This window comes from Pocillopora verrucosa, chromosome 7 (genome assembly GCF_036669915.1).
Source record: "Pocillopora verrucosa isolate sample1 chromosome 7, ASM3666991v2, whole genome shotgun sequence".
NCBI lineage: Eukaryota > Metazoa > Cnidaria > Anthozoa > Scleractinia > Pocilloporidae > Pocillopora > Pocillopora verrucosa.
Window position 1 is genome coordinate 16,212,012 of NC_089318.1, and position 15,000 is coordinate 16,227,011.

Sequence of the window (15,000 nt, forward strand, 5' to 3'; positions counted from 1 at the left end):
AATCCCAGCACAATAAAGTTAAATTATATTTACAAAAAAGCAAAAACCAAACACAATTAATTTAGGTAAAGTATTTGAATTTTGGACTGAGTGGTTACTCAGGGATCCCACGGTCAAGTTTCACGTCCGTTTCCGGTTTTTCCACTGTACCCACCTACATAAAAAGGGCAATTAAAATAGTCAATCAATGAATAAATAAGTGATTTGATATAAATTAGGAACAAAAGGCCACACGTCAATAAATTCAATGAATCATTCCATGCAAAAAAAACACAATTTACAACTAAAATTTTCATGTAGAGTTAACAGGGGTTCTGCTGCACCCACGAGGAGATAATTCTCAAAACCCACCAATTATGTCGTGAAAGAAAGCTCAAAAACATTTCCACAAATAGTTCCACTAAAAAAGAGGGCATACAAGGCAAGTTAAAGTGGAAACTTCAGAATTTTCAAGGACTGAAATAAAAATCCAACCAAAGAGCCCACTTAATAGGTTTGATTTGTAGCATACAGCACAGGAAAATGACCAAGTCGCATCTGCTACAAGTATTCCACCTGATTGGAGGATGTATAATTACATTTTCCACCAATACCATAGTGTAATGGGAGACAGGAGAGGCAAAACAGATGTTATACAAATGAATCACAACAAATGAATCACAACAACCAATCAGAAAAAAGGTTAACCCTTTAATTAAGATCCCATATCAACATGTATATTCTTGTCACTGTTCTCTGTATGTTTCTTATTTTACTGATTGAGAGAATTTGTTCAAACATCAAGACAATTCATCTTTGGTGATCATTTCATTTATTCTCATGATCTATACATTTGATCAGGTAGTGATATTGTTGGGAGAAATTAGATGCTGGTCACTATTGGGGCTTAATGGGTTAACATCACCATTACCCAATGAGAACTCAGAGTAACACAAGCAATCTCCTTGAAGTGTGGGAAAGTGCAAGTTACCAAGTTGAGATTGATTTAAGTTTTGCATCTGATTGGTTGAGAGGCACCTGATCCTAACCAAGGCAGGGGGGAGGGGGGGGGGGGAAATGAGTCAGCTATGAAGGAGACTTTGAATGTGCATATTTAACAAATAGATTCCAAGTTTCTGTGCATCTGTTCAATAATAGATCACAGATGACATCAAAATGTGGTAAGAACAAAAAAGTGGCACACAAGGCACAGCTGAGTGTGTCACTGATGTTCTTACCACATTTTGACGTCCTCTGTGATCTATTACTGAACAGATGCATGGCAACTTGGAATCTATTTGCTTTATATAATAAAGAATTAAAAAAAGTTTTAATGATGATGTCATCTATACATCTGTCCTCCAATAGATCATACGTGAGAACCAATCAGAATGCATGCATAACTGAGCTTATTATATAATAAAACATAGTGAGGGCAAACCAACGTTTCCCCTTGATTTGGTTCAACCATGCTTTTATTTTATATAATAAATAATAGTATGAAAGGTGGATATCATTAACATACCTCAATATTCTCTTGATATGCATTTTTTAAAATGTTTGAATACACTAGGCCAGGGCATATCATTGTGACACCAACATTTTTTTCATGGACTTCTATGCGCAAAGTATTGAAATAACCCTGTAAATGATACAAGTATATTTATTACATACTGGACAGCAATTTTGTTCTAATTTTATAGGCTTTAAAAGAGTAACTGGAGATTTTTCCCTATAGGAAGTTTACCCCTACAACCTATACAAGTTTGCCCCCTTGTAGTAAAAACAATTCAGCCCCAAATCATTAATTCACAAAAATTTAGCCTGTAGAGCAGGTGTGATTTTGGCAAGCAAGTGCTCAGTAATTTCATAACAAAAATTATGGTCCTCATCTTTGATTTTAATGGAAGTGGGAGGCTGGGGAGAGAAATAAATTTGTACCAGGGGGGAGGTTGATGGTCAAAAATAAGGAGAGGGGTGGGGGTGGGGAGTAAAGATTAAACATGGCCAGTAAGATAAATGATGGTGAGCTTATAATGTTAGCTCACCATTGTTTGTCTAGTACCCTTTAACTTCCAAGATCTGATTGTTAATTCTCCCCTCTAGCTGCTACACATTTCCTTGTAAATTAGTTATGAGAATGTGGTGCTAGATCAAGATAGCAGCTTCTACCTGATAAGTTCAAATATTCTCTTTACCTGTTTGCTGAATAATGTATGGAAAACATAGGGAGAAGTTTCATGTTAATCACTTCTAGGAGTTAAAGGGTTAACCTTCGTTCACTTTCCAGAAGTCCTGGAAAAACTTGTTAGTCTGTCCCAAGTGTAATTCTTATTACATGGTTGACCTTACAACCTTTTTTCATTTATTTATTTATTTTTTGTATCGAATGGAAGATAGGAATGATTCAAGCTCAGAGTGCTACGAGTTTCATTAAGAACTTGTTCATATCAGCCCAAGTCTATGAGTAGCCAAACTTGATCAGAATATATCTAGACATATTAGATATTAATTAAGAAGTCATGAAAAGTGGACACAATACCTGCCTGTGATGCTTTAGTGTATTTGGTAATATATATCATATAATCAGTAACAGAAAGAGTGCAATATGTCAGTTCTAGTCAATCACCTGAAGAGCATGTTTGAAAGCTGCATACACAGCCCTGTATTAGGTCCTGCTGCTGCAAAATGAATACCAGCTAATTAATATCATGCTTGTCTTGAGGCATACATCAAATACAAAAATAAAAATGTGTTACCATGATAGTACCTTGTGCAAATAATATAACACACTAGAAATGGCATGTATATCTTATGCTTAAAAGGGTAAAAGGTTTGGCCTGCAACTTATACATGTGGTGCATACAGGGAAGATGCAGTTCATTAGATATTCATGATTTCTCTACTCAACAACTGACAGGTTCAGGGAATTATTTTCCAGTAAAATGGGATGGCTTAAAACAACTGTCAACTACATAAAACACAAACTGAGTCAAAAGGGACCTCAAAGCCCAAAAGTAAAAAGTGATCTTAGCCACATGTGTCAGACAAACTTGCATGTGTTATGTGTTCTCTGTTCTTCAATAAAAAAAATTTTTGCTTGCAGAGATATTCTCATAGGACTACAAAATGTTCTGTTTCCCTTGGGAGTACAAATCTTTAATCTCCTTGAATCCTTAAATCTTTCAGGTTTTATGTTAAAATTTAATCCTTTAACTCTCATAGGTGACCAAGACAGAATTTCTCCTTACAATATCAATACAATATCAACCAGATAAGTGATGAGAATGAAGAAAATATCAATTTGGGGATAATTAGTTGATCCAATACTAAATTCTCTGAACTAACATTATAAGAATCAAATGGTTGACAGTGAGACGAAATACAAATTTGAGGTGTTTAATTGAGGGTTTACACCCTGGTTGATGATCTAGGCACATAAAGAAAAATATGTATAAATTTTCCATGAACTCCACCCATGCTAGACTCAAAATGTGTATCTGTGCTCAAGGTGGTATCATATGAGGACTGAGAAAAGGTAAAGCCTGCATTAATGCTTTAATGCAAAATTTTCAGCATGTGTGGCTGCTCTTTTCTTATGAAAAGTCCCCTCTCTCCCTTCCCTCCCTTCAGAATGATATATTAAATCCTTCATTACGTTTATGTTGTAATGCAGAATTTTCAGCATGGTGTATATTTTACTCCCACCCACCCCCCCCTCTCCTCCTCTTTGCCCCTCTCTTGAGTGAGATATCAAACTTACCACATTTCCCAGAGGCACTACTTATTACAACAATTTGACCATTTCCTTCTCCAATCATGTGGGGCAGAACAGCTTTGGTAAGAGAGATTGTCCCTAGTACATTTGTGTTCAAGACTGAAATATCTACATCAAGATCACTATCCACTGATGAACCCATCTGTAAAATTCCTACATTATTCACTAGAAAATCAATCTGTCATTAAGAAAACATAGTACATGTACGCTTTGGTTCGAATATCATTGAAATTTACAGCAGAACACATCAAAGCAGAGATCATGACCTTGCCAAACTGTTGAAGAGCTTTGGTAACGCAGTCTTCGTGAGAAGCGAAATTTGTAATATCCAATGGCACAACAAGCCTATGTAACAAGAAAACAAAGACTATTATTTATAGTGATAATATATAACTGAACTTCAATCATTTTTTGGAGCAACTGCAGAATAATACCCTGCCACTTTGGTCCACCTCATTTACATGTGTCGAGAGGTTTTGAAGATCGAGGCATAACACAATAAACATATTCACTGACATGTAAGTGAGTCGCCTTCTTTTGGTTTGAAAATTTTCTGAAATTGTTTTGAGAAATTAATGGAAGTAAAAAAAATTCTTAAGCTCCCGTCCCCCCACGCGACTGCTTTCCCTCACCTCGTGTAGAATGAAGTTTTAAAAACTAAAATAACTTAGAGCAAAACTTACTCATGCACTGATTTTTCACTCTGTCTTATTCGTCTTTTCTCCTCGCTGATAGCACCAGTTTGCAGCCAAATTCAGTTAGCTTGTACGCTAAATGTTCGCCGATTCCGCTCGTCATGCACCAGTAATCCAAATCACTTTACCTCGAAGTCTTTTATCCGGTGGCTTTGCAAATCTCTCGTAGAAATGTAGTACTGCATCGCAATCGGCAAAATAAATTCTCAAGATGTGCAAGACGACAAACAGAAAAACACATATCTCGAGGAAACCTATCATTTTCGATAAGATATTGGTTAAGGGTGAACAGCGAGACAGGTTTCGTGGACACTAATGACTGACCAAATGGGAGACCTGGGTCTAAAAGACAGCTGGATCACAGGGCACCCAGGTGTTGAAGTGGGGAAGTAAGAGCAACAGAATGCTTTACCAAAGTAAGTCTCTTGACGGCATGACTTGTATTTTTCTAACTTCTTGAAATATCTGGTCACTTGCCCTTATTTTTACGAACGTTTGGATTGTTTCTTATAGCTTTGCGCGACAGCTATTTTCCTTTGTAATGTTTCAAGGGGAAATTGGCGGGGTCGGCCAGAAATGATTCACTTGGGTATGCTCCACGTTTGACTGCTGTGTTGTGGTCCCGTTAAAAAATTTGCCCTCAGGAGCTACGAAATGGGTAAGCAAGTCAATGAAATTTACTCAAAGAACTGTGGAAGTTGCATTCGGACTGAGCTTGTTTAATTTTGGATCAACAAAACACCAAACAAAGCACAAACAACTGGCTATCACCAACACACAACCCGCAATTCCTCTAATCGCTCTGACGAAGGGCTAACGCTCGAAACGTCAGCTTTTTTACCCTTTACGGTGGCTAATTTACGTTTTCAACCCAGTTGTTAACACTAAATTACCTGCTATACTCTCCCACCGACGCAGCACCACAGTTTCTTTAGAAACTTACCCCTTTAACCATGAAACGTTCGTCATCTTAATAATTTCTTAGCCGGCATAACAAATAAAGTCAGCCTGTGGGGTCTGTTTTAAGAGAATGAAGAGCAAATATCGAAAAATATCAAACTAGAAGTTCAGTTATTTGTCTCCTGGAGGTACGTTTCACATCATGAACGCAAAAGTTATATCTGAATTTTAAAAGTAAAGAAAACCGTTTCAAGTTTGATGTCAAACGTTACATCGAAATTTACATGTAAGAAACACAAGCTGTTGAAGATAGTCGGGTAGTCAAAACATAACATATCTGATATCTTTTTTTAATTACTTCTTATACTTTTGTTGGTCTCTATTATTAATGCAGGGATACACGCGGAGACACTCTCAAAATTTAAATTTTTTCGAAGAGAATACTTAGTTGGTTGATTTTTGCAACGATTCCCAACATTCACAACATGGGCGAGGGAAGAACTCGGGAATAAAAAGGTAACAGAAATCATGACAAAGAAAAAGAATAGTTCGAGACAAATAAGATTTTCACTGTGAAACAAGAAATCGGTCAACAGAAGACCGTAGATGTCCTTGAAACAAAAATATTTTACATTACTCGGAAAACAAAGAGAAAGTTAATATCTAAGTTTGCAGCTATCTGACAGAAACATTTTTCGTGTAATACCGAAACTGTGCAATTTGAATTGCTATATACAGTGGAACCTCGATTTAACGAAATGCCGAGGGAGTGGCAAAACTGGTTCGTTATATTGAGGGTTCGTAATATCGAAAACTTCGATACAACGAATTTGCGTAAAAACAACCAAATTGTTCGTTATATCGACGGCTGGATGAAAATTTTTTCCTATTTTTTTAAATCATTATAATTTCTTTGTGGTGTGCTGTTACGCAACTCAGCATTTTTGTAATAGTCTTCAGACGCTATTGTGTAAGGATCAGATTTTTGTGCACAACTGAACTCCCGTAGAAGGCACAACAACCATGGGGGAAAAATAGCTCTGTAGAGGCAACTCGGCAGTGAGAACGGAAACTCGTCACGATTTCCTAGTACACAACGATCTACTTCAAGCGAGCTTTTACGGACTTCAAGGATAAGACAGCGTTTTGGTTTCACAGTAGACTTTATTACTAGGTCGGACCAACAACTGATATGACCTTTAGCATAATCAACTTCGTAATCAATGTAATCGGCACGCAGTCGTCTATGTAATCGAAAAAGCTTTACAATGTACTTGCCTAAGTATGAACTGATGTGAGAATTGTCAAATTAAGGAAGAGGATTCAATAAACTCTAGGCCATTAAAAATAGGAAACTGAGGTGAGAATTCACAGCTCTGATATTGAAAATATACCTCTCTTAATTAAAGTAGAACAGCTTAGGAAATAAAAGTGGAAAAGCAGTTAAAAATTTCTGCTTATCTATGCAATTTCCGCTTATCTATGCAAAGTTGGTGTGGGAAATTATCGTACGAAAGGAAACTGAAATTACGAGCAAAAACTCAGCTGCCAACTACCATGAGAGCTAATTTTTTCAGAAAGACCATTAAAAGTTATATTTACCTAAAAATTTCACAGACAGTGGTCAACAAAAGTACCGACATGTAGCTGTAAAATGAAAGCAAGCAACAAAACAAGAATCTCTTAGTTTACTACTCAAAAACCACTGTGGCTTTTTATATTTTTTGATTTACTTAGACTGAAAGATCTTGAATGAACTCGAATAAAATAAAAATGGTTGAATATGAAAAGTTTACGAATAAATATATTCCAAACAACCATATAGAAAAATCAATATATTTTCCCGTAACAATCGAGGTGGTAAGTTCTTATCTTAAATTATTTTAGTACTTCATATGCGTGATAAGGGTAAATTTTGAAGGCTCGTTGATTTAAAATTTAAGGGTTTAGGGTTAGGGTTTGATAACATCATGTTCAGGCTTCATGGCTTCGTTCTGATTGGCTAATTTGGTTGGGGCAGATGTTAGCCAAACTCAGAATGCTTATGTACTTTACACAGTAGGATGTGACTCCGCTCTAAAAAAATGGGAAAAGCAAATTTAAAGAGTCGATATTATTTCAAAATTTGTCTTCGGGTCAAGTAAATGGAAAAGTCAATTATCCGGCTAAGTAAACTTTACTTTACTCTTTACTGTTTACTCAAACAGGTTCTCACAGTCCATCAACTTTCTGTGGTCGTTTGATTGCACTACGATCAAAGAACTGTTTAATTATCCTGCATCACTGCTAAAAATGAAACACCATTTTGAGTTAGCTCGCACGTTATCGTTTTTCCTCTGGGGAAGTTATCTTTTCCACTGTACCACTGCTTCAGAAGGTAAATAACCTAATGCAAGTGTCTACGAAGTTTCCGTGCTAAATTTGCTTTAATTCTCAATCTTGGTCACTCGATAAATTCTGGAGGTTTTGAGAGGATAGACAACCTTTCCCTTCAATATCTCAAGTATTTGTATCTGAAGATGTTAATTAAGCACCTGTTCTTCCAGGGGCTAATTTTTCTGAACGTAAGATATTTATTTTGTCGTTAGAAGACGTATTTGTGCTTATTTTTTTACAACTGGATAAACTTTTAGAATGCGAATACACGTACCCTCTTGGCATGGAAAACGGTGCAATATCTGACAGTCAAATTAGCGCCTCTTCCCAATGGGGCAGCAGTCTTAGCCCCAAAAATGGCAGACTACATCATGAACAAGGCCCCGAAAAAGGAGGAGCCTGGACAGCGAGGACAAATGATGATAAACAGTGGCTGCAGATTGATCTGAGAGATCAACAGACCAAAGTTACTCGCGTAGGAACGCAGGGAAGGAATGGAGTTAATCAGTGGGTTACAAAGTACAAACTGCAGTATGGTAATGATGAAGGAAGCTTGCAGTATTTCAAAGAAGAAGGACAAAGTGCTGATAAAGTAGGATTGCAAATTTCATGCGAATGTTCTCAGAACGTATACTTCCATACATTTGTGCATGCGTCTTTTCGCAAGAATAATTAAAATAATTTTAAAATATGTTTAAAAAGAAAGAGTACCAAGTGGACCACATGTACATAAGGTTTTGATATCCTTAGCAAGATCAGTTGGAAGCATGAATGAAACGAACATACTTGACAGCTTAACTAGAGGAAAAGCTCTCAGAAAAGAGAGTTAATTCCTCTTGTTAACCCCTTAACACCCAGAAGTGATCAACACTTAACTTCTCTTTTTAATATCCATACATTATCCATCAAGCAATTCATGAATACTCAGACAAACTTATCAGATATGAGTTTTTTATCATGATATGACACCAAATTGTCATAACTGTTATTTACATGGAAATGTATTGCAGCTATTAGGGAGAATCACCAATCAGATCTTGGGAGTTAGAGTGTTGATCAAAACTGGCAGGTCTAAGCTGCCAATTCTTGAATTTTATTCCCTATCAGTAAATATTTTCAAGGGCTGATATATTATTAATTCTTAATTTATCCTATTAAGGAGTTTAATGGAAACACGGACAAATTGTCATAACTGTTATTTACATGGAAATGTATTGCAGCTATTAGGGAGAATCACCAATCAGATCTTGGGAGTTAGAGTGTTGATCAAAACTGGCAGGTCTAAGCTGCCAATTCTTGAATTTTATCCACTATCAGTAAATATTTTCAAGGGCTGATATATTATTAATTCTTAATTTATCCTATTAAGGAGTTTAATGGAAACACGGACAAAGACACCGTTGTGGTAAACGTCTTAAACCCACCAATCACTGCGCGCTACATTCGTTTTCGACCGGTAGCTTGGAATAGCTATATTTCAATGAGAGCAGAGCTCTACGACTGTAATAGAGGTAAACGAAAATTGCTCTTCTTAATTATACAATCTACTGCCGTAACACCACTTAGCTTTTAGGTTGCTCCAGGCCCTGAGTCAGAGGAGGCAAGTGAAAGCGGGTGAACACCAAATCGCGCCAGTGGTCGTTAGGGACACGGCTCCCTAGTTTGTTTGTATTTCTTTCAAAGAAGTTTTTTGTTTTTTGTTTTGGAGAACATCTGCTGATTTTTGTACGCCGGCCTTCCCATCTATTTCCATTTAGTGAAAGGATGGTAGAGGCAGCACTTCTGTTTAAAAAAAGGATTGGTGAACAATTCTTTGTTCCTGGTTGCGCACCATAGCACTGATGCCCTTTGGTATAGTAATGGAGGCCACAACTCAATCGTGTGCTGTTGCTATCCATGCCACTCTTCTTGAAATAGAAAAAGTGACTGAAGAGTTTAAGATGTGAAAGGAGTCGTACAAGAAAAACAAACAGAACATTTGATAAAACGTAGTAGTCAGAATTGTACAACTTTCTTGGGAGGCACTCACTTTCTTTTTCTAACGTGCTAAAACAGCTCTTTTTATATAGAAAAAATATGCTCGCCAAGTGCAAAAATCATCTTAGCTCGAAACTCCTGTCATAACAACGTTTACAACCGGTACGTTTACTTTTTGAGCCTTAAACAATCATAAGTTTCTCACATGATCAGTAACTAATTGAGGACAGCGCCTTGATGATTTCGTCAGGTTCACTTCGTTTTATACATATATTTTTTAACTTTTTTTTACTCCTATCGTTGCTTTAATATCACTATTTATCCCACTTTGCAGATTCCTGCCGATCTCTGAAATTCACCCCATCAATAGATGACCGCGCCCTCGTGGGTCACGTGATTAAAAACATTACTTTGCACGTGGGTATGCGTCATTCCTGTAGAGGAAAGTGTGTAATTGATAATAGCTGCGCATCATTTAACATCGGTCCATCAATAAACGATCAAGTGCTATGCCAGTTGAGCGATTCTGATCACGTTAGACATCCTGAAGACCTGAAACCCCGAGATGGGTTTACCTACACTGGTACTGAGGTAAGATTACGGAAAAAATTACGTATACCTCTATGTAATTCTGCAGATTGTCTGATGACTGAGCTGAGAAAGAGGATCACTTGTCGAGAACTTTTGTTGGATCACGGAGAAAGACAAAAGCATGCAAACTTAAACAACGGCGAAGTTTTGCGCTCTGGGTAATAGGTTAGTGATGGGGTTAAGGTTACAAATTAAGTTACAGAGCTTTTCACCCCGAACGCCAGCCATGTTGATACTCTGCTGCGAAGTAATGTACACAAATGTAGTTCGATCCCAAAAATGTGCCAACTTCAGTCCTCACACTTTGGTGAAAAGCTCAGACGCCCTTTTTTCCCCTGTTAACTGAAATTACATGGATGGTCATCAGCATTAAGTTTTAATCGTTTGAAAGCATCTGGATTGATTTATCAACAGGATAACAAGAGGTAATTTTAGAAGATAGCTCACGCTGGTACTTCAAGTAATCAATGAAACCATCTAGGTGGAGGGGTTGTGATGTAACTTTTTTTCCCATCATCGGTTTTATAAAGAGCTAAAGATAATTTCTCCTTCACCTTTTTTGTACCTATCAGAGCCCTTGCTCCAGTGATCCTTGTATGTTTAATGGGACGTGCCTGAGGGGATTTACATATAAAAAATACCTCTGTGTGTGTCAAGATGGTTATTGGGGAGAAAACTGTGAAAGAGGTGAGGCATACTGCGCATGTTACACAAGACTCAGTTTTGTTCGACACAGTGGCACAATAAGTGAGCATGCTTGTAACGCGCGACAAATTTTACCTGTGCAAAGGAATGGAAACGACAGTATTTCTTCAGTAACAGTATTGCGGAAAAATGGCGGCATTTTAAAAATTTCCATTGTTTGTTTTCATTTTGCAAAACAGATAAGGTAGCCGTTTTCAAGAAAATTTCTGTGGAAACTTTCCCGTCACATACTCACTCAACAGAGAAAAATTTTGCTGTCACAGATGTGAATTTATGGACTAAGTAGAGCATCCGTAACACGGTGACGAATTTTGTAGCGACTGCTATTGCCTTTGCTTTCTGGCTAAATTTAAAACTGCTTACGATGACCTTTAATTTAAAAAAATGCTTCCTAACCTTCAGACCTTTCCATAAGAGCAACCTCCATTAATTGTTTACTTGTTTCACATTAATTACTATCCAAAAAAGTGTGAAACCATTTTCTGTTCGTTCATCAACGAAAATTATTCACGCTAGAGTCACAAAACGCTCCCTGAACGCGCCATATCCGCCGAGCATGCGCACTCATTCCGCCGCTGTACAGTATCGTTTTGTACCATAAATTCAGTGCTTATGAAATATATCCTAATCATAACTCAATCAGGTAAAAGATGTGAGTTCCGGAATCTTTAATTCCTTGACAGACCACCATTGATTATCACTCAAAGCATTGGCCTGATGAAAATGAGACAATTCTTGAACACTTCCTTCTCAAAGATCTGTCTCGGCTCAGGTTCCAGCTCAGGTTCATTGTCACCATCAAGCAGACCGACTCTATTTACTGGGTCGTGACTCGTGAAAGTCGCTTATTGGTTTACAAGCATCTTTGTAGTATTACTGTGGTAAGGAAGGATTCAGTGCTGAATGCTTTTATAGGAGAAATGCTCAAGCAAGAATTTCATGGTCGCTGACAATGAAGATGACTGCTTCTCATGCGATTCTAGAATCAGATTTGGTATTAACTGTTTTCCGGACGATAGTATCAAGTGTGGAAATTTTGCCTCAACAGATAATGGCGGAGCAAACATCAGAGCAATGGGCTTCATATAAATGCAGTGATTGAAAAGTGCTCAGATGCCTTTAAAGCTTGTACTATGAAAGCCATTTCCCACTGCAAAAAAAAACAGTGTGCTCTCTCATGGTGATTTGATTCCACCCATCTGCATTTATCTGATTCCACCTATATATAGCAATTGATCTTATCTTTTTCACCCCAAGCTAACTAACTGTCATGACGTCTATCAGACAAACACACAGGCATGAAAAGTCCTTCTGATTGTCTCTAGTATTAAGCCCACCCACTGATTTTACCTGTTCTCTCCATGGCATGCCCGTAGCTTGATTAGGCAAAAAATTGTTTCCTTCCGTTACGGAAGAAAATAATATTCAATCAAGTAACAATATTTAAGAAAAAAAGAACCACTTTTCATGACTCTTTCGCCTATTTATTTTCCGCAAATTTCATAAATTCTTATCAAAATTTTCAAAGAGAATGTTCTTTGAACAACGAAAAATTTCAGAAGCTCTTATCCTAACGCGCTCAACGTAAGCACAGTTTCATTCGATCCTTATTAGCTCGCTCAACGGAATACGCAGCTATTGAAGTCGTACTGAGTCTCAAATTCAAAGAGACATAGTAGAGTGCGCCTAGTTCACCCAGAATGTGGCTTTTCGAAGGGTGCTCCTATGAGTGATATCAGCCCAAGTCTATGAGTAGCCAAACTTGATCAGAATATATCCAAAGACATATTAAATGTTCTTTAAGAAGTCATGAAAAGTGGACACAATACCTGCCTGTAATGCTTTAGTATATTTGGTAATATATATCGTATAATCAGTAACAGAAACAGTGCAATATGTCAGTTCTAGTCAATCACCTGAAGAGCATGTTTGAAAGCTGCATACACAGCTGTATTAGGTCCTGCTGCTGCAAAATGAATACCAGCTAATTAATATCATGCTTGTCTTGAGGCGTTCATCAAATACAAAAAGAAAAATGTGTTACCATGATAGTGCCTTGTGCAAATAATATAACACACTAGAAATGGCATGTATATCTTATACTTAAAAGGGTAAAAGGCTTGGCCTGCAACTTATACATGTAGTGCATACAGGGAAGATGAAGTTCATTAGATATTCATGATTTCTCTACTCAACAACTGACAGATTCAGAAAATTATTTTCCAGTTAAATGGGATGGCTTAAAACAACTGTCAACTACTTAAAACACAAACTGAGTCAAAAGGGACCTCAAAGCCCAAAAGTAAAAAGTGATCTTGGCCATGTGTCAAACAAAGTTGCAAGTGCTATGTGTTCTCTGTTTTTCAATAAAAAATTTTTGCTTGCAGAGATGTTCTTGTAGGACTGCAAAATTTTCTCTTTCCCTTGGTAGTGCAAATCCTTATTTTTTTTTTTTTTGCTCACTCAGCGACTTCACTTTTCTTGATAAAACCCATGCAATCTTTCAGCTTTTAGGTCAAAATTTAACCCTTTAACTCCCATGAGTGACCAAGACATAATTTCTTCTTACAATATCAACACAATATCAACCAGATAAGTGATGAGAATGAAGAAAAATATCAATTTGGGGATAATTAGTTGATCCAATACTAAATTCTCTGAACTAACATTATAAGAATTGTATGGTTGACAGTAAGAAGAATTACAAATTTGATCTGGGAGTTGAAGGGTTAACACCCTTGTTGATGATCTAGGCACATAAGGAAAAATATGTATAAGTTTTCCATAAACTCTACCCATGCTAGACTCAAAATGTGTATCTACACTGCTCAAGGTGGTATCATAAGGGCTGAGGAAAGGTAAAGCCTGTATTAATTCGTTAATGCAAAATTTTCAGGATGTGTGGCTGCTCTTTTCTTATGAAAAGTCTCCTCTCTCCCTTCCCTCCCTTCAGAATGATATATTAAATCCTTCATTACGTTTATGTTGTAATGCAGAATTTACAGCATGATGTTTAGTTTACTCCAACCCACCTCCCCCCCCTCCTCTTTGCCCCTCTCTAGAGTGAGATATTAAACTTACCACATTTCCCAGAGGCACTACTTATTACAACAATTTGACCATTACCTTCTCCAATTATGTGAGGCAGAACAGCTTTGGTAAGAGAGATTGTCCCTAGTACATTTGTGTTCAAGACTGAAATATCTACATCAAGATCACTATCCACTGATGAACCCATCTGTAAAATTCCTGCATTATTCACTAGAAAATCAATCTGTCGTTAAGAAAACATAGTACATGTAAGCTTTGGTTCGAATATCATTGAAATTTAAAGCAGAACACATCAAAGCAGAGATCATGACCTTGCCAAACTGTTGAAGAGCTTTGGTAACGCAGTCTTCGTGAGAAGCGAAATTAGTAATATCCAATGGCACAACAAGAAAATCTTCCTCAAATGTTAATGGAAAAAGCTTTCCTGCCAAGCCTATGTGGCAAGAAAACAAAGACTATAATATATAGTTTTATAAAATAATTCAGATAGTGCGCGCGCTCTGATTGGCCATAAAACCATTTAACATGAGCGTATGTAAACACGGTTTTCGTTCCTCTTTCATTAGTTATTTTATAAAAGAAATGTAAAATGGTTTCCGTGTTTACATAGCCTGATGTAAACACTTGGGAGGTTGGGAGAACACTCGATAAGCTGGAAACCATATATAGTTGAACTTCAATTATTTTTTGGAGCAACTGCAGAATACCCTGCCACTTTGGTCCACCTCATTTACATGTGTCGGGAGGTTTTGAAGATCGAGGCATAACACAATAAACCTATTCAATGACATGTAAGTGAGTTGCCTTCTTCTGGTTTGAAAATTTTTTGAAACTGTTTTGAGAAATTAATTGAAGTAAAAAGATTGTTAAGCTCCCGTCCCCCTACGCGACTGCTTTCCCTCACCTCGTGTAGAATGAAGTTTTAAAAACTAAAATAACTTGGAGCAA

The 15,000-nt window shown here is 37.1% G+C and overlaps 2 protein-coding genes across 8 annotated transcripts in view; one reads left to right on the plus strand and one right to left on the minus strand.

Moving 5' to 3' along the window:
- LOC131772389 (dehydrogenase/reductase SDR family member 7-like) overlaps positions 1–15,000 on the minus strand; it is a 16,282-nt gene that overhangs the window by 978 nt on the left and 304 nt on the right. The window contains exons 2-6 of one of the 5 annotated variants that reach the window (XM_066169835.1): positions 14,364–14,485; positions 14,083–14,275; positions 12,918–12,967; positions 1,505–1,621; positions 1–154 (exon numbers count right to left, since the gene is read on the minus strand). The exon at positions 1–154 is cut by the window's left edge and continues 978 nt beyond it. In XM_066169835.1, the coding sequence (XP_066025932.1) occupies positions 95–154; positions 1,505–1,621; positions 12,918–12,967; positions 14,083–14,275; positions 14,364–14,485 (542 nt within the window). In that variant the 3' untranslated portion in view covers positions 1–94. Of the gene's footprint in view, positions 155–1,504; positions 1,622–2,027; positions 2,152–2,608; positions 2,661–4,023; positions 4,103–4,440; positions 4,753–12,917; positions 12,968–14,082; positions 14,276–14,363; positions 14,486–15,000 lie in introns of those variants that run through there. The other 4 variants (XR_010718197.1, XR_010718195.1, XR_010718196.1 and 1 more) reach the window with 4 other exon arrangements.
- LOC131774188 (retinoschisin-like) lies at positions 5,017–13,354 on the plus strand. Of its 3 annotated transcripts, none has more exons than XM_066169829.1 (7): positions 5,017–5,110; positions 7,560–7,729; positions 7,986–8,320; positions 9,098–9,239; positions 10,040–10,296; positions 10,869–10,983; positions 12,050–13,354. In XM_066169829.1, exons 2-7 carry the CDS (start codon positions 7,645–7,647, stop codon positions 12,088–12,090), a joined length of 975 nt encoding a protein of 324 aa, XP_066025926.1. In that variant the 5' UTR covers positions 5,017–5,110; positions 7,560–7,644; the 3' UTR covers positions 12,091–13,354. The 3 variants fall into 3 exon arrangements, with proteins under 3 accessions (XP_066025926.1, XP_066025927.1, XP_066025925.1); XM_066169830.1 differs by lacking the exon at positions 5,017–5,110 and adding an exon at positions 5,756–5,868 and having other exon boundaries at positions 11,685–13,354; XM_066169828.1 differs by lacking the exon at positions 5,017–5,110 and adding an exon at positions 5,756–5,868.

Coding starts and splice junctions, on each gene's coding strand:
- LOC131774188 (XM_066169829.1), top strand. CDS start 7,645: ATGAAACACCATTTTGAGTTAGCTCGCACGTTATCGTTTTTCCTCTGG. Junction 9,240..10,039: donor GCTCTACGACTGTAATAGAG/GTAAACGAAAAT, acceptor CCCACTTTGCAG/ATTCCTGCCGATCTCTGAAA. Junction 10,984..12,049: donor GGGAGAAAACTGTGAAAGAG/GTGAGGCATACT, acceptor TTGCCTCAACAG/ATAATGGCGGAGCAAACATC.